Here is a 19,569-nt window from a genome sequence, read left to right as displayed (position 1 = left end):
GCAATGAATCCTTGTGGAGATATAGTGGAATATAAACTGATTGGATTGGATTGGATCAGTGCAAAGCACACTTACACATCCAGTTATAAGATAGTGCCTAATCCCCAAATTCTATATATGGTGCCTTAAGTTGTGTGCAAAAATTTGGACACATGGCCGAATTGTGTGCACAACTTAATTGATTAATAAAGCCAATCGGTGCCGATAACTGGTACTTTACAACCAATTAGCAAAACTAATTGGCTTTAATTAGAATTTTACGCGCTCAACTTTCTAGGCGTATTCTATAACAAGGTGTGCATAAATTGTAATGTGCAAGTCAAAAAGGGGGCATGGCCATGGGCATGGAGTAAGCAAGTTGTGGGCGTTTTAAAAAAAACTATGCGCACTATTATAGAATACACTCGAGGCCTGGTTTTAGATGGCCTAAATGGGTGCACCTAAATTTTAGGCACAAGAATAGCACTTGAGTGTATTTTATAAACTATGCCTAACTTTAGGCATAGTTTATAGAATCACGCTAACCGTGTGCTTTTACGACTCCGATTTTTAAGGTTCCATATATAAAATTTTCCCCTAAATGTATTCGTGTGTAACTGCAAAGGGGAGGTGAATACGGGAGGGGCATAGGTAGGTCAGGAGCAATCCGGAAAATTGTGCACAGGTTTATACAATATCGCAGATGCACGACTAACTGCGCACCAGGATTCATACCAGGTTTCAGCTTGTGCTAGTCCTCACACCCAAAGTTGGGCATGGAATTTACCACCAATATCATTCTATAAAAAGTGCTCATCCCGGAGAACCCTTCATAGACTATTATCAGATGCCGATTTTTTTATGGCATTCATATTTGGGTTATATTCAGTTTCTTTAACTGACAACACGCCACTTCCAAAGGAGCAGAGACCAAAGAAGTTTTTGATTTTTCTAACTGTGCATAAATTCTCATCGGTGTATAACATTACATTACAACACTTGAGATTGATCAAGACCCCTGAGGTAGGCCTTAGGGCCGAAACACGGCAGTGTCGGGGTCGTTTTTAGAAACCCAATAAAAGTTTTTGGTATCCTTCTTGTTTTTTTCCTCACTTCTTTGTTTTACATCTCACGGCACTGTGAGGTTTTTTACCTACTTTTTCTTGTTTATTTAGTTTGTTTGTTTATTTGGTTGTTTATTTAGTTCATATTTGGGTGCCATTTATGAATCTGGGCCTCAATGTGGAATGGGTAGCTAGCAGTATGAAGCTTTCTACCGTCCCAGGTCTTTCTCTTTAGTGAAATATTAAAGGAATTCTATTAATTTTTCTCTTTCCCACTAAAGAAAATTAGCAGCGATAGTACAACAGATTGAGTTATTTTGATAATTAAGTGTTAGGTACTGTACAAGTATGCAGTGGTTTGCAGGAAGGGGGTATCAAGGTAGGGGTGCAGCTTTCTTAGGAGCACCCAAGATAAATTATTTTGAGGGCCTGAATTTCAAAACTATTTAACCAACCTGGAACGGCATTTTAGTGCCTAACCATGGATATTCAGCAGTAGGAAATGCAAAAGTTCAAACTGAGCATCAGGGGCGTAGCCAGGCCTTGTGGTGGGAGGGGGCCAGAGTCTGAGGTAGGGGAGCAATTTTGGTCTGCTGCCTCGCTGCCCCCCCCCCCCGCCGCCTTGCACCTTCCTCCCCAACCCCCGCCAGCTGAAGTTTTCTCCAGCGCCGGTCTCCAGCGCCACCGCATTGCCTGTTCTGCTCTCTCTTCCCCCTCACGTCCTGTACGCTCCTTTTAGTAATTTCACTAAAAGGAGCATGCAGGACGTGAGGGGGAAGAATGGGCAGGCAACACGGCAACACCAGAGACCAGCGCTGGACCGGGGCCCAGAGGAAATTTGAGGGGGCCTAGGCCTCCGTGGCCCCACGTAGCTACGCCACTGCTGAGCATATTCTATATACCGCACCTAAATCTTATAGAATATGCCTAGGCAGAAATGTTTTCCGTGCAGATTTTTTAAGCACCACATATAGAATCTGGCCCTTAATGACAATGTCTGTCAGCAAAACACTGCTGCCAGCTGAAATCGGGCCCAACCTTTCCAGAATTATTTTAATTCATAATTAAGGAAAATAGAGAACAAAAATCTGCAACTTGATATTCGAAGGCATTTATCAGCATAATGGCAGCCATTATCCAGATAAATGCCTTAGGGGTATGTTTACTAAGGCACGTTAGCATTAAAGTTAAGGCGCATTAAACGCTAACACTCTTCTACATTCCTATGGATGTATTAGCGTTTAACCCGCGTTCACCATTTACGTGCGTTAAAACCGCTAATGCGTCTATAGCACATCTTAGTAAACATAGGCATTAGTAGGCCCTAACTGTGAATATTCAACAGCAGTATCTAGATTGTTTTGAGGGCAGTCCAGGGGCAGAGAGGGTGTGCAAAGGCAGTTATCCAGAGTGCTGATAGTCAGACCCCTGTTAGGAAAACTCACCAGATAAAGTTAAGACAAAAAATTGCTCTCCTAACTTTATCCAATTAGCTATCTGGCTAGTGGATTCATGATGGCAGAACATCCATGAATAAATGCCACAGCCAGCATTAAAAAAAAAAAAAAAAATATATATATATATATATATATACTGACTGTAAAGTTTAAATATTTCAAACCATAACTCCTGTGGTATATTGCATGGGAAAACTGCAGTGCTTTGGCCTGACATCTAAAGCCACGCATAAATGCTGACCTTTTATATCCACTAATGCAAAATTAAATTCATCAGAGGTGACTTCCAATCCCTCTGTGTATTTATAATAACTATGATCTCCAGACTGATCATGTTATGTTGAGCATGCAGTTAATATATGAGCCCTGATTAAAGTATTTTTTTCTTCTTCTTCTCCTAGGGATTATACAGTCTGTTGGAGCGTTCCTGAATTATTTTACTGTCATGGCACAACAGGGTTTTCTGCCATACACGCTATTAGGTATTCGTGTCCGCTGGGAAAATATCTATAATCAAGAACTTGAAGACAGTTATGGACAGGAATGGGTAAGGAAAGGGTCCATATAGTAGCCTACTCTGGAGAGATTGGAGAAATTTTGGAATTCACTAAGGATGTGCATTCCTCACTACACATTAGGGGGCCCTGTTTAATAAAATATGCTGGAGACACCCATATATTCCTACAGGTGTGTCTAGTGCTAGCGCATGCTACGCTAAAAACGCTAGCGCACCTTTAGCGTGGCTGAGTAAACAGGGCCCTTGGTTTGTCAGTGTACTTTAAACATAAGGCCCAATATCATCAATATCTCCAAACCACAGGATCTTAGAATTTTGTTTATTTAATTTCAAAAAAGTGATCGGACGCCCATTTGTCTACGAGTGAGATAATTTATTACTTTGGTCAACATATCAGTAAATTTTTCAGAGACAGGGCATAGAAGAAATATGTCACCTGCATATGACAGAACAAACAGAAGTATAGAATGGTTAATAGCATCAAAAGCTACTGAAAATATTGAACTTTTTATCTCTGTAGTGAGAAGCAGTGTTGTTGTGCCGTGTCGGGGTCTAAATCCATGCTGGATCTTATGCAAGATGTCATATGATTCAATAAAACTCTGTAGTTGTTCATTTACTGAAAATTCTAGTAATGTTGCCATCCAAGGGATACTTGCTACAGGGAGATAATTCTCGGGTAGAGTCAAATCAGCATCAGTAGATTTTGGAAGGGGAGTCAGTATAATGTCTGATAAACTATTGGGATAGTGCCCTGACTGTAGGGTTACATTAATAAATTTAGTAAGCCAACATAATATTTATACTTAGGAATTTTTCCTCTCCTGACCTTCATTGATTATTCACCAGTAATCCAGGAATCATGTCCACTTAATCCAAATATTGGCTGTTGCCATTACACAATTACTATGACACCCTCTGTCCACTTCACTTCAGGCACTGGGCAGAATTAAGTAAGTGGTGCCCAATGTTAGAATACTAAAAGCACCCTTCCACTGCCAAAATCTGGTGTAAATACTGGTGGCCATCTTATGGCAGTTGGACACACAATTGATAGTATTTTATAACAGTGCACATAACTTCTGGGAATGCCCCCTCCCCATGACTACACCCCTTTGGAGTTGCACGCTATGAAACTTACCAAGAGTTCAAAAAGAAGCTCTTTATTAACAGTTCACACAGGATGTATAGGACTCGACAAGGACCATGTTTCGGTACAACTGTTTTCCTCAGGAGTCCACAGAAGCGCAAAACCAATGCTCATATCCTGCTCTGAACTGACAAAGCTTAGACAGAAATGAAGCCCTCTGATGTGGTGGTTTACAAGTTTTTCCCTATGCCAAATTTGGTCCCGTGAACATGTCAAAGGTTATTTTGCCCCCAGACAAGACAATAATACATGTGCCAATCTTATGCCAGTACCAAAGATTGGCACATGTGTGTTATTGTCTTGTTCTGGGGCATTAGTGTTGCACTTTTGTAGACTCCTGAGGAAGGCAGTTGTGCCGAAACACGGCCCGTGTCAAGTCCTATGCATCAATTGATCCTACGTGAACTCTTGGTTCATTTGGCCTGGTGGTTCCCACTGTTATTTTGTTGCTGTTCGCAGGTTTGTTTTATTTTTTGTTTTGTTCTGCGGAATCTGCTATGAAACCTAGGCATGAATTTTATAGAATAGTGCCTAGGGCAGAGGTGCATGCAACTCCAATGCTCCCAAATTATTGCCAATTAACATCAATTATTGATGATACTTAATTATCTAACCTGCATGCCCAACTTTGGGCAACTTATATAGAATACAGGGGAGAGAGCGTTGTGTTTGCAGTATTCCTAGCCAACCTGAAAAATGGAAAACCTGAACTGGGAACTGAACACAAGTCCCTCCACAGTACGATGTGCTCTGTTACTGAGTTACCAGGCCAAGCCTTAAACAGGATGTCTAAGGAATGCATGTCAGTAATGGTTGATTGGGTTCTAATTCTTCACAGACATATTTTCAGCGCCAGTATTTGGAATGGACTGGTTATACAGCCTTTTTCGCCAGTATTGTAGTAGAACAAATGGCAGATCTGCTCATGAGAAGAACTCGCAGGAACTCCATCTTCCATCAGGGACTTTTCAAGTGAGTACTAATGCTTAAACTATGTATTTCAGCAAAGATGTCTTTCGAGAGTTTTGCTTCAATGAGGCATATTTTCAAAGCACATAGACTTAAAATGTTACGTGGAGGGTCATTTTTGATATGACGTCTATGTCCAACTTTGGACGTTTTGCAAAAAATGTCCAAAATCCAAATAGAAAAGAAGGCCATTTTCAAAAAAGAAAAACATCTATCTTTTGTTTTTAAAAATACTGTTCTGAACAGTTTTGTGATTTGGACATTTTGTTTTTTGGATCCATTTTTGACCCCCCCCCCCAAAAAAAAAACCCGTCCAAGTGCAAAACACACAAAATCAAGCCATTGGGATGCAGGAGGAGCTAGCATTTTTAGTAGACTGGTCCCCCTGACATCCCAGGATAGCAATACGGCACTCTAGGGGGCACTGCAGTAGACTTCATAAAATGCTCCCAGGTACACATCTCACCATTGCTCCCTTACCTTGTGTGCTGAGCCCCCCAAAACCTACCCAAATCCCACTACCCCCAACTGTACACCACTACCATAGTCCTTACAGGTGAAGGGGGCAAGTATATATGGGTACAGTGGGTTTCTGGTGAGATTTGGAGGGCTCACAGTTTCCTCCACAAGTGTAACAGGTAGGGGGGAGGTATGGGCCTGGGTCCACCTGTCTGCAGTTCACTGCACCCAACACTAGACTACTCCAGGGGCCTGCATGCTGTTCTAATGGACCCGAGTATAACATCTGAGGCTGGTAAGTAATGTTTTTCATCACATTTTTTGGGGGGTGGTAGGGGGTTAGCGACCACTGGGGGAATAAGAGGAGGTCATTCCTAATTCCCTCCAGTGGTCAACTGGTTATTTAGGGCATCTTTTTGTGCCTTATTTGTAATAAAAACAGGTCTACCTCAAAATGTCTTAGTCCTGGATGGTTTTGTTTTGTTCCATTATGGCTGAAAAACGTCTTAAGTCTTAGTAATGCCCAAGTTCTGTCCTGAACACGCCCCTGGTACTCCCCCTTGAGATTTGGATGCACTTCTGGTGGACTTCAGGGAAAAGCATGTAAAAATAGGTTTCAAAAATGCTGATTTGGACGTTTCTGTGAGAAAAAAACGTACAAATGCAGACATGCCACATTTTGAACGTTTTTCTCTTTTGAAAAAGAGCCCAATAGTAACCTATGGAACTTTGTAAGTCTAAGTGCTTTGAAAATGAGCCACTTGGTCTCTTTGCAGATGCCTTTGCTATGGCAAAGCAGCTAGACCTTACATTTTCTCTTTGACCTATCTGCCATAGCCCTTCCTTGCTAAAGGGCCCTTTTACTAAAGTGCAGTAAGATCTGAGCTTAACACTTGGTAATGCAGGATCTTACTGTGCACTAAGCCCAGATTTACCGCAGCATCTTTTTAAAGGGCTTTTCCCTTTTTTGTTATTTGCAGGTCATGTATTTAAAAAATGTAAAACCCGCTACACCTACCATTCTGGGTGGTTCACAAAATAACATTCGCGATAATTCAAACATAATAACTGAAACAGACACATCAACAGTACATAATAAATAAAATAATTACAAAGCAAAATTAAAAACCACCAAAAGCCTGTTGGTTAAAAAAAAAAAGAGACTTTTAACTGCTTCCTGAAGGAGAGCATAGGCTGAAAATGATGCAAATTGCATTGGGAGTGAATCCCACAGTTTAGGAGCTGCAACCATGAATATCTTCTCCCTTATTCCAATTTCACATACTGAAATGATGGAACTTCAAGCAAATTCTGACTCTGTGACATTTTTATGTCGTATATTCATGCCCATTTGTGATTATTTACTCAATAAAGGAAATTATCCTGGGAATATTTTCAGCCACTCTTATATATATTGTTGGAGGAATAACCTTCATGGTTGCCATGTCTTGTTTAAAGTCTTGGTCATAAATAGGAGCAAAAGACACTAGTGGGATATTCAGCTCATTGACTCTTTTAATTATTTTCTCATCTATTTCTGTGATCCCCATCAACATGATCACGATGTACCCAAAGCCCTTGGTTAGAAGTCTTATTATATTTAGATTTGGATTTTGGCTCACACCTTTCTCAGTAGTAGCTCAAGGTGAGTTACATTCAGGTACACTGGGTATTTCTCTGTCCCTGGAGGGCTCACAATCTGATTTTGTACTTGAGGCAATGGAGGGTTAAGGAGGTCTTTTACTAAAGCTTAGCTCGAGTTATCTGCAGCAGGGCCCATAGGAATAAAATGGGCGCCGCTGCAGATAACTCGAGTTAAGCTTTAGTAAAAGACCCCCTCAGTGACTTGCCCAAGATCACAAGGAGTAGTAGTGGGATTTGAACCAGCCACCTCTGGATGTCAAAACTGGTGCTCTAACCACTAGACCACTCCTCCATGGCATTATATCAAATCTAATGTAGGAACAATCATGCCCCAGGTGTCCATGCTCATAAACTGTTGGTCCAGAGCTATACCAGGTTGCCTCTCCTTTATTAGACTATTATATATCTGTTCTACAGTCTCATGGCCCATAGGTGGGATTCATATTTTCCCCAGCTCTGCAGAGTCAGAACCCAAAGCTGCCACCATGCCCCTAGCCAAAACCCTGCACCATGCCCAAAGAACCGGTGGCGCAACACCACAACAAACATGGCACGCAAGCAGGAGGCAGACAAAGTTTCACCTGGGAGTTATGGCGCATTATCAACCACGACAGACAGTGACTAGTGCCAGAGCACCATTTGCATCCCTCATGAGCTACTGTTCCCAGAAAGTTAGCGCAGGAGCACCTACTGCCTCAACGCACTTAACTGGGTAACACGTCCACACCCACTGTGCCCATGACATGCCCCTTCCCAAAAATATATATTTTAAAATTGGTAACGTGCGGGTTAGAGTGTGCAAACAGTTTAATGCGTTTCTGTGGTAGCCTGTTTGTGCATGCTAAGTGCGTATTAAGGACTTAAGGCATTTAGTAAAAGGGCCCTTAAATTCTTTACTCTCCTGGCAGTGAAGGTTCTTCATGGCCGTAAATGATGGAATATAATCATTTCCTCTCTGTTTTCTTCCAGCAACAAGGTCGTTTTATTTGGTCTAGCATCACAAATAATTATTGCTGCATTTCTCTCTTACTGTCCCGGGATGCCCTACGCCTTAAAGTTTACACCACTTCGGTGAGTTCAGCTTTTTATTCAGGGAATAGGTGCTCTGAATTTTTGAAATAACAAGCAAAAAATTTCAGACAGTACGTCTGACATGCGGTGGGAGAAGAGAACAAGAGATACAGTGGAAAGGGTCAGTGGGAGACAAACACCACAGCAGGGATTCCCAGACCTGGCCTGGGAGAACAACAGCCAGTCAGGTTTTCAGGATATTCACAATGAATAATGCATCAAATTGGTTTGCATACTGAGGAGGCAGTGTATGCAAATCAATTTCCTGCATATTTATTGTGGATATCCTGAAAACTTGACTGGTTGGGGTTCCCCCAGGACAGATTTGGGAATCACTGCACCAGAGGAAAGGCAGCATGAAAGGGATGTTAAACAATCATTACTTAAAGGGATGGAAGAGAAAAGGTTCAACAGAACAAATGCTGGGCGTTAGAGCTCCTGGATGACTTAAGCTTTGATTAGGGAATAAAGAGTTCCAGCAACAAAAGTCTACCAGGAGTAAAGATGAAGTTAAAGTGCTCATACTTCATAGAGAAAAAAATTACTAGTTGCTAGCAAACTGTTGTAGTACTAGGAGGAACGTGTCCACTGTTCCCTCTAAGCTGAGCGGGAGTCCTCCACCTACAACCCTGCCAGTGGGGGAGCTGTTTCACTATCACATTTTCCATAAGGTGGGACAAGCAAGCTCTGCAGGATTGCAGGGAACCTGCCTGTCCCTAGTGATTGAAAACACAATATTGTAGCACCCCCCCCCCCCCCCCACTAGCAGCAATGCAGTTGGAGATTCTCCCCTAAGTTTAGAGGGAACAGTGAGCACATCACGCTGATAGAGCAGCAAACCAAAAAGTGTAAGCTCATTAAGAGTGTGTTAAACTGAAATTTTAGATAGAAGAAATTCAGAGGGCAGAAAGGCAAGTAGCTGGACTGGAATCAAAAGAAAATGAACTTGAGCAATTATTTTTTCTAATTAACTGGTTCTTGCTTTCTTTGTTCAGTTTTCAGTATTGGTTTGTTGCTGCACCTTACGCCATTTTGCTCCTGTTTTATGATGAAATGCGGAAGCTGTTCATCAGACGATACCCAGGAAGTAAGTAGTTCATGCCTGTGATGTACACAATAAAAAAATATCACTTTTTGCTGTTCATTTACAAAAACACTCTTTGCATTAAGATCTTCAAAGAAAATGAAAAATGCATGGTATAGTGGGACACCTGCTTTTCAGGTTGGAAGGGGCTGGGGAGGCTGTTATCACAGCCCCTAAGAATGAAGGGTATCAAGTAGCATGTTTATTTGTTAGATGGCTAAAACAATGGTTTACAATGTTATAAGGGAATACAAGTGACAACACAACAGGGGACCTATGTTATAAACATCAGTCCACAATGCGATACCTACTGGTCAGGCTCAAGATGCAAGTCTAGTATGATCTGGTCAGAGCCATGATCTGCTGCCCCAATGGCCAAATGACCTCTACTGTACTGACTGAAAACAAGAGCAGGGCAGGATTAAGGCACAGGCAGACTAGATATAAGAACATAAGAATAGCCATACTGGGTCAGACCAGTGGTCCATCTAGCCCAGTACCCTGGTTCTAACAGTGGCCAATCCAGCTCACAAGTACCTGTTTAGTTAGTTTTGCATATGCCATGGCAGCATTAAACCCTATTGCTAGGTCAGGATATGTGGAATTTGATTTCATTCTCTCTCAATTTACTGCTAATACTTGCTGTAGTATTTGCATTGTACCGAGGACTGCTCTATTCTGCAGTTCATAGGATGTAATGGCAGCAATTCTACACACTCACGCCACTTATGTACATCGAAGATGCCTTTAATTGACAGTTTTGTGCATAAGTGCACCGGGCGCTATTCTGTAAAGTAGCGCCTAAAGTGTTATGGGGGAAATTCTATATACAGCACCGAACGTTAGGCCCTAAAAAGATCAGCGCTAAGTCCCTATTCTATAAAGGAAACCTGACATTTAGAACACAGGCATAGTGTGCAGGTCTCGCCTAACTTTGGGTGCCAGACTTAAGCCTGATAGAAACAGGTGTAAATGCTGTGCCCAAATTCAGGCGCAGATCAGCACTATTCTATAACTACAACTTCAATTAGGCACCAATTAGCATCAATTAAGTAGCCACTTGTTCCCCATTATCTCATTAAGTTGCAGGCGGATCTCAGACCTGCACTCAAATTCCAGTGCCCAACTTTGGGTGACCTATAAAGAATCCTGGGGATAGTTCATAACTCCAGGGTGGGCATATATGTGGGAGGAGCATGAGTGGATCATGGGTGTGGTGCCAAGTAATATGCGTAAGTTATAGAATACTGTTAAGTTATGCGCAACATGTGGTGCATGTATGCAACACCAGCCATTGACATGGCTTGTGTTGTCACATCTAAGGTAAAGCACACCAATGCCAACTTGCATGAACATTCTATAATGGTTTTGGTGTCCATATACCATTATAAAATTAATGCTTAGCATTGGGGCACCTAAATGAGACAACAAGTTATAGAATTGCCTCCAATATATATAAGCAACCAGAACCACCCAGGGCCTCATTTGTGGGAGTTTTAAAAGGTTTCTATATTATGATAGTCAACAACACAGTGGAAGTGACACAAAGCACAAACTTGCACAATTGATGCTGAAAACTCTTTATAGATAACTGGATTCGATATGGGCCACGTTTCAGCCACTAGGCCTGCATCAGGAGTCTTAGTATATTTCAAAAGATATGAATGGTAAAAGATTATTCATGCACCAAGAGAAACTTGCAAACGATAACTCATAATTGTAAATCTTCGATACGGAAGCACCCAAGTACACTCTTCAGATAGACATCAAACTGCTGGATCTAAATTATATATACTGCAACATGGCCTGTGTTGAGTCAGTTGTTATCTATAATAAAGACTTTTCAGCACCAACTGGACAAGTTTGTGCTTTATGTCACTTCCGTTGTGTTGTTGATTCTGATAGAGATCTATGGAGGATTGTTCTTCTGTCTCCTTTTTTTCGCTCCTATATTATGGTGCCAGGGTCCGATGTGTTTGTGTGCGCCTAGGGCCCACCAAAGGCTTGGTCCTTCCCTGACCAGGAAGGGAGATCTCTAGGATAAAAAAGAATAACAAGGGAATAAGGTTTTCACCTCAGCCTCTAACGTTGCCTTTCCTCTGCATTTACATTTCAGGTTGGTGGGATAAGAACATGTATTACTGAAGCAACAATTTCCTCTGTGTGTATTCCACGTTGGCTGAAACCTTTCACCCTTGCTGCTTTCAGAAGCTTCTCCATTCAGTGTCTACAAAATTGAACCAAGAACAAAGACAAGGAGAAGTCTGTCAAAGTTCTACTTATACAGCTTAGAACTAGAGGAACATGCCTGTAAATGCCTTAAAAATGTGCCTTTAGGAAAATATGATCCTTTGCTGGGTGTACAGTTTAACTTCAAAAGGAATTACTATTTCTTTTTTTCCGTAGTTTGAAACATGTGTGAATAGTGTAAAGCAATGACATGCACTAATTTTTGTTAAAACTATTCCGGTAGTATTGAACTGTGTACACAGCTGTAAATTGTATAATTACTGGCATGATTGTATATGCTAATTGGAACAAAGAACATTTTTTTTATTCAGTAAACTGTGGTTGGTATTTTTCCTATTAGACTGTTTTACTTGTGGTAATTGATTGTAGGGTCCTGAAATCTAGAAAGCTAAACATTTTCAGCTTTTAACACTTCAACACATCTGAATAGTGTTTATGTGGTCTCTCAATATTTTAGTTTATCTGTCTCTCCAGAGGTAGGAAAATGTTTGTTAAAGTGGACCAATTGAGTATGAACTTTGGGTGAAACCCAACCGCAGTCCTGGTGTCTTTTCTGTTTAAGTTCAGTTGAACTTGATTAGTGATAAAATGATAAGTACTTGCAAGGTTCAGCACTAGGGATGGTTAGCAGGATCTTGTGCTTTTTTCAAGTTCAGCACATAGAACAGAGGACATTTAGGATTTTCAGAAAGTAGAATAGCTACAACAGATCGGAAGATGAACCACTGTGAACGTCAACAGTTAATGGCCACATATTTGAACAGAAAAAAGACCCATGCAGGTATTAGATGTTCTAGTAGACACACACAAAAGTGTTGAAAGAGCTCAAGTCAGAAATTCATGAGCAGGAGTACCCATTCATCATCTCATGAACATGCAGGGCCGCCGAGAGACTGGGCCGGACCCAGGGCAAGGCCGCCCCTGGGACCTTGCCCCCCCATCCACCACGGGGCCAGGCCCCCTGAATTCAAATCATAGGACCTCACCTCGCTCTGTGTGAAAGCTCAGCAGCGGCAGTCTGCAGCTCGCCTCCCTTCGGGCCTTCCCTCCCTGTGTCCCCCCCTCGCAGAAGTTACGTTAGATGAGGGCGGGACACAGGGAGGGAAGGCCCGAAGGGAGGCGATCTGCAGACTGCCGCTGCCGCGCTTTCACATGGAGCAAGGTGGTGAGGCGCTGTGATTTGAATGGAGGGGGCCCGGCCTGGTGGCGGACGGTCAACAAAGCCAAGGGCGGGCTGGTGGGGCTGTGATGCCGGGCCTCAGGTGGAGGGCTGGGCCTGGGGAATATTGTCCCCCCTGCCCCCCTCTCGGCAGCCCTGTGATCATGCATATTACAAGTACTTAAATATTGTTGTCAAAAGTTAAAATCTCTCATTCACTCATCTCTTACTTAAGTCAGTTAGCAGAGTTAAGCATAGGTTTTGAGCTCCTTGAGGGCTCGCAATAGGAAAATTTAAATAACAGGAAAAGGATTTAGTAGAGCAATTTGATTGTCTTTAATATAAGTAAGTTTCTTTAACAAAATAAACCCACAAAATATCATATATACAGCAGTATCCGCCCCATATCATCTCAACATTTCATATTTAAGCTGATATGACTGAAATTCTTAAGTCACTCAACAGCGGCTAGGCATGAGATAGAGCTACATGCACTGTTCCTATTACATGTTAATCTATCTCTTGCATATTCATTCTGGAAATCCTGAAAATCTGACTGATGTGTTCCAAGGACTAGGCTGTGAACCACTTGAGCACTACATTGTCACAAACATCAAACTTTTTGAAGTTTCAAGCTCAAAGCTCCCAATCAAAGAACGGATCAGCTTCAAAATCTGCACTCTAGTCCACAAAATCATATAAGGCATAGTCCCAGGATACATGATAGACCTCATAGACCTACCAATAAGAAACAGAGTCGGGTCTGCAAGACCATACCTAAACCTGCACTACCCAAATTGCAAAGGATTGAAATACAAAACAACCTACGCATCCGGCTTCTCCTACATAAGCGCACAACTGTGGAATGGCCTACCAAAAGCTGTGAAAACAATCCATGACCACCTGAATTTAGGAAATCACTAAAAACCAACCTCTTCAAAAAGGCCTACCCCAACGATCCTACGTAACACACCTCTTCACCCAAAACACAGCATGCCTAATGATCGTACTGGACAACACACAGTCTTCATCCCTTCCGACCCTCCACACATACCTAATTCGATCACTATACAACCTTATATTTGTTAACAACCGACTGGGCAAACGCCTTAACGGTACTATTTAAGCCACATTGAGCCTGCAAATAGGTGGGGAAATGTGGGATACAAATGAAACAAATAAATAAAGCTCAAAGGTCAGGGCAGGACAGAGGAGCCAACTTTTCAAAATTATTGGGGGTGCTAAACCCAATGAAAATAATCCCTCCCTGGACACATACAAGGAATTTTCTTAATATTTGGGGTGCTCAAGCACCCACAGAGTCAGCTCCAATGGGACAGATTTGGATTTTGTAAATCTTTTTATGCGTTCTACATGTTTCTAAATCTGGGATTTAGTGAAAAGTTTTCTCAAGAAAAGCAATGGAAATTGTTGCTTTGAATTAAATTGATGCTTTTTTGGTACATGCTTCTATCTGCCCTTTCTATCATTCTTCCTCCCATGATGTCTACATCTACAGAAAATAACTATCAAACTACTCCCTTCCTACCTTTTTTCCAACTCTCTGTTATCAGTGATTCTCAACCCAATCCTCAGGAAACACCTAGTAGGTTTAATTTTCAGAAATGGCATGATATTGGCATGATATTGGCATGATATTGGCATTGAAGGAAGTGAAACTAGGAAATCAAGTACGCTAGCGTTTAACTATAGAAAAGGTGATTACGACAAAATGAGAAAAATGGTGAAAAAAAGACTGAAAGGAGCAGCTCGCAGAGTAAAAAACTTGCATCAGGCGTGGATGCTGTTTAAAAACACCCTCCTGGAGGTTCAGGACAAATATATTCCACGTATTAGAAAAAAGGGAAAAAAGACTAAACGTCAGCCGGCGTGGCTAAACAGTAAGATAAAGGAAATCATTAGAGCCAAAAAACAATCCTTCAGAAAGTGGAGAAGAGAACCAACTGAAAGTAACAGGATAGATCATAAGGAATGCCAAGCCAAATGCAAAGCGGAGATAAGGAGGGCAAAAAAGGACTTTGAGAAGAAATTAGCGTTGGAAGCAAAAATACATAGTAAAAATTTTTTTAGATACATTAAAAGCAGGAAACCGGCCAAACAGTCGGTTGGGCCGCTGGACGAAAATGGTGTTAAAGGGGCGATCAAGGAGGACAAAGCCGTAGCGGAGAAATTAAATGAATTCTTTGCTTCGGTCTTCACCGAGGAGGATTTGGGGGGGACACCGGTGCCGGAAAGAATATTTGAAGCGGGGGAGTCGGAGAAACTAAACAAATTCTCTGTAACCTTGGAGGATGTAATGGGTCAGTTCAGCAAGCTGAAGAGTAGTAAATCACCGGGACCTGATGGTATTCATCCCAGAGTATTAATAGAACTAAAAAATGAACTTGCGGAGCTACTGTTAGAAATATGCAATCTGTCCCTAAAATCGAGTGTAGTACCGGAAGACTGGAGGGTAGCCAATGTTACTCCGATTTTTAAGAAGGGTTCCAGAGGAGATCCGGGAAATTATAGACCGGTGAGTCTGACGTCGGTGCCGGGCAAGATGGTGGAGGCTATTATTAAGAATAAAATTGCAGAGCATATACAAAAACATGGACTGATGAGACAAAGTCAGCACGGATTTAGTGAAGGGAAGTCTTGCCTCACCAATCTAATGCATTTTTTTGAGGGGGTAAGCAAACATGTGGACAATGGGGAGCCGGTTGATATTGTATATCTGGATTTTCAGAAGGCGTTTGACAAAGTGCCGCACGAAAGACTCCTGAAGAAATTGCAGAGTCATGGAATCGGAGGTAGGGTATTATTATGGATTAAGAACTGGTTGAAAGATAGGAAGCAGAGAGTAGGATTGCGTGGCCAGTATTCTCAGTGGAGGAGGGTAGTTAGTGGGGTCCCGCAGGGGTCTGTGCTGGGTCCGTTGCTTTTTAATGTATTTATAAATGACCTAGAGATGGGAATAACTAGTGAGGTAATTAAATTCGCCGATGACACAAAATTATTCAGGGTCGTCAAGTCGCAGGAGGAATGTGAACGATTACAGGAGGACCTTGCGAGACTGGGAGAATGGGCGTGCAAGTGGCAGATGAAGTTCAATGTTAACAAGTGCAAAGTGATGCATGTGGGTAAGAGGAACCCGAATTATAGCTACGTCTTGCAAGGTTCCGCGTTAGGAGTTACGGATCAAGAAAGGGATCTGGGTGTCGTCGTCGATGATACGCTGAAACCTTCTGCTCAGTGTGCTGCTGCGGCTAGGAAAGCGAATAGAATGTTGGGTGTTATTAGGAAGGGTATGGAGTCCAGGTGCGCGGATGTTATAATGCCGTTGTATCGCTCCATGGTGCGACCGCACCTGGAATATTGTGTTCAGTACTGGTCTCCGTATCTCAAAAAAGATATAGTAGAATTGGAAAAGGTACAGCGAAGGGCGACGAAAATGATAGTGGGGATGGGACGACTTTCCTATGAAGAGAGGCTGAGAAGGCTAGGGCTTTTCAGCTTGGAGAAGAGACGGCTGAGGGGAGATATGATAGAAGTGTATAAAATAATGAGTGGAATGGATCGGGTGGATGTGAAGCGACTGTTCACGCTATCCAAAAATACTAGGACTAGAGGGCATGAGTTGAAGCTACAGTGTGGTAAATTTAAAACGAATCGGAGAAAAGTTTTCTTCACCCAACGTGTAATTAGACTCTGGAATTCGTTGCCGGAGAACGTGGTACGGGCGGTTAGCTTGACGGAGTTTAAAAAGGGGTTAGATAGATTCCTAAAGGACAAGTCCATAGACCGCTATTAAATGGACTTGGAAAAATTCCGCATTTTTAGGTATAACTTGTCTGGAATGTTTTTACGTTTGGGGAGCGTGCCAGGTGCCCTTGACCTGGATTGGCCACTGTCGGTGACAGGATGCTGGGCTAGATGGACCTTTGGTCTTTCCCAGTATGGCACTACTTATGTACTTATGTACTAATGGAGGCAGTGTATGTAAATCTAGTTCATATGTATGTATTGAAGATATCCCGAAAACCCAACTGGCTTGGTGTGTATAGTGAAGAGGGTTGGGAAAAATTACTCTGTATACACAGTAAAAACTACTCACCCGCTCTCTCATTCCATACCCCAAGCACTCTACACCCATTGTAGTAATCATCAGTGTATCCTTCTATAACATCTCACACCATACCCTCTACACTCACAATAATAACCATGTGGTCCCCTTTATAGTATTCCTCACACACAAACCCTCTACATCCATTGTAATAGTCATCAAATTGCTACCTCCTACCATTCCTCACCGTATGTCTTCCTTGTCTACAATAATAACCATCAATCTGGGTGCTGTCATTCTTCAGCCCGAGTCCTCTCTACCTACAGTGATAACTATTATATTATCACCTTCTACTATGTTCATTACATACACAGTAAAACAGTGAAAAGGAGTTTAAGCATTTGAAAACAACCCTGCTTTCACCAAAGCAACTATGCAAACATAAGCCCTACATATATATATATATATATATATATATATATATATATGTAGTCCTATTTGGAGCTAAAGTAGCTTCTATATTCAGCAAAACTATTCTTTCATCCCATAACAGGAACAAGTCTAACCATATTTCATCACCTTTTTAAAAGCAGGATAAACAAAGAAGCCAAAAAATTATATCACACAAAGCAAAATCTAGCATAGAAAGAGTGGTAACCTAATGTAGAGACCTTTTGCCCCAAATCCACCCAATCCAATGTGGTTCCCAACTGAAGCCCTCTCTTTGAAGACTATTTCCACCAAGGCAGTCTCCCTCACCCCTCCGAAGAAGCATATTTTATTTATTTATTTATTTAGTGCATTTTTACCCCCACCTTTTCCCACAGAATGCGGGCTCAAAGTGGCTTACATTAGACTGGAATGGCATTTTCTGTGCACATAGTATTAAACCCCCACCCCTGAAAGGCTTTCTTTACCAAAAGCCTCCATCTCCCTTCACGTAGAAAAATAGAAGGATCCCCCCATTCTTCCCATTGGAACCAATATGTGTGTATCTTGCATTGTGCATATTTTACAGGTAGACACACACGGTATATCAAGAATCTCATAAACATAAACATAGGTGGAGTCTGAAAGGAGTGTGGGCAGGACTCACACTTGTGCACAGGAGGAGTAGGGAATCACACTTATGCACGTAATGTACAGAATGCTATAATTTACAGGCCTGATATTCAAAAGAGTTTAGCCAGGTCGGAGAGACTCTGCCCAGTTAAACACCTCTGAGCTGGCCATGTGGCAATATTGAGGGGCACTTAAACAGTTGGTACTGTTGAATATTGCCTTTGAGCACCCAGGCACTGTCTGGTTAGTGTCGGGATGGTCCAGGGATAGAGCCAGAACTTAACTGGTTAGCAGCAATATTCAGTCTGCTAACTGGCTAAGTAAGTATATACAAGGGTGGAAACCAGGAGTAGAGACTGAGAGCTAAAAGGCAATCCTAACTTTATCCACATAGCTAACCAGGCACCGGTCTGAATATTTACCAGTGCCCAGTTAACATCTGGGTGACTGCATATACCTTTATGGACATAGGCGTTCCTTTCTCTTCTGCAATGGGGTATGAACATCTACATTCATAGCCTGCCCAAGTCCTGCCCCAAAACACAACCAGACGTTCTGCAGTTATAGATGTTCATATCCTGGCCTTGTAAAATCAGGATTTGGAGGTTTATGCAATTTGGACTTCTAAGTGCCAAATTAAGAAGGTCTAAAATAAGGATCATAGTTGTGATATTACACTACACTCAGTATTCTATTAGTCACATCATTTTACTACTACTACTGGTAAACACAACCCTGTTGTCATATTGCAATACACCTTAATCATCTGTTGCTTTGTTTTGAAGGATTTATCACTAAAAGAGTAAAAAGAGAGTCTAGAGAAGAACAATCAAAATGGTGTAGGGATGGGCTCGGCCAAACAAGTTCCTTTCTTGCTTATTTTAAAAGAATTTTTGCAAATTTGTTGTCATTTATTGTGCCATTTCATCTGTTCATTCTTTGTGGATGAATTATTTGTATGCTAGAATTTTAAGTCTGTAATTGATTGTATATACATTAATTCATAGGTATAGGTGCATATGTGTAACTTGTACATATTTTCAATTTATAGCTGCTCAAATGAACCAAATATGCAGTCATAAATGCACACATCTGGGAGAAATTATATAAAGGGCCCAAAAAGTAGATGCCAATAAAAATTGGCACTCAACATTATTCTATAACGGATGCTCTCGAATAAGCGCTCTTTATACGGTAGTGTTGAGAGCCAAATTCTGCGCTCAACTTTGGGCATGAGGATTTAGACCAGCTAAAATTTGGTGTAAATCCTGACTTACCACTCTGATTTGTTAAGCAAAAAGGGCAATGTACCAAGTTGAATAAACAATAAATGATAAGCTGGACGCAGATCCCCGCTATTCTCTAGCACTGCACGCATCTTTTGTGAATGCCCATGACCTCAACATGCCACTCCCATAGCTATGCCCTCTTTTGAGTGGTGCATGATCCAATTTAGGCAGCCCTTGTTACAGAATAGTGTGCAGCTGGATCGGCACTCAAATCATGATTAGTGTCAATTCAGTGGTTGTTAACTCCAATAATTAAATCATTACAGCCCATTAACTAATTATTTTGGGCGCCAACTCTAAGCCCAAATTTGGACACCCTTTGTAGAATCCAGAGACTAATGCACAGTCT

At 41.7% G+C, this 19,569-nt stretch overlaps 1 protein-coding gene across 2 annotated transcripts in view; it reads left to right on the top strand.

The window, feature by feature from the left end:
• Positions 1–11,963, top strand: part of ATP12A (ATPase H+/K+ transporting non-gastric alpha2 subunit) — a 54,883-nt gene extending 42,920 nt beyond the window's left edge. For both annotated transcript variants that reach the window (XM_030221154.1, XM_030221153.1), the window contains 5 exons: positions 2,902–3,047; positions 5,006–5,139; positions 8,209–8,310; positions 9,306–9,397; positions 11,511–11,963. In XM_030221154.1, coding sequence (XP_030077014.1) covers positions 2,902–3,047; positions 5,006–5,139; positions 8,209–8,310; positions 9,306–9,397; positions 11,511–11,539 — 503 coding nt within the window. In that variant the 3' untranslated portion in view covers positions 11,540–11,963. The remainder of the gene's footprint in view (positions 1–2,901; positions 3,048–5,005; positions 5,140–8,208; positions 8,311–9,305; positions 9,398–11,510) is intronic.
• The last annotated feature ends 7,606 nt before the right edge of the window (positions 11,964–19,569 follow it).

Source organism: Microcaecilia unicolor, chromosome 12, assembly GCF_901765095.1.
Source record: "Microcaecilia unicolor chromosome 12, aMicUni1.1, whole genome shotgun sequence".
Lineage (NCBI taxonomy): Eukaryota > Metazoa > Chordata > Amphibia > Gymnophiona > Siphonopidae > Microcaecilia > Microcaecilia unicolor.
Note: the sequence above shows the minus strand (reverse complement) of the source record. Positions and strands in the feature narration are given on the sequence as shown.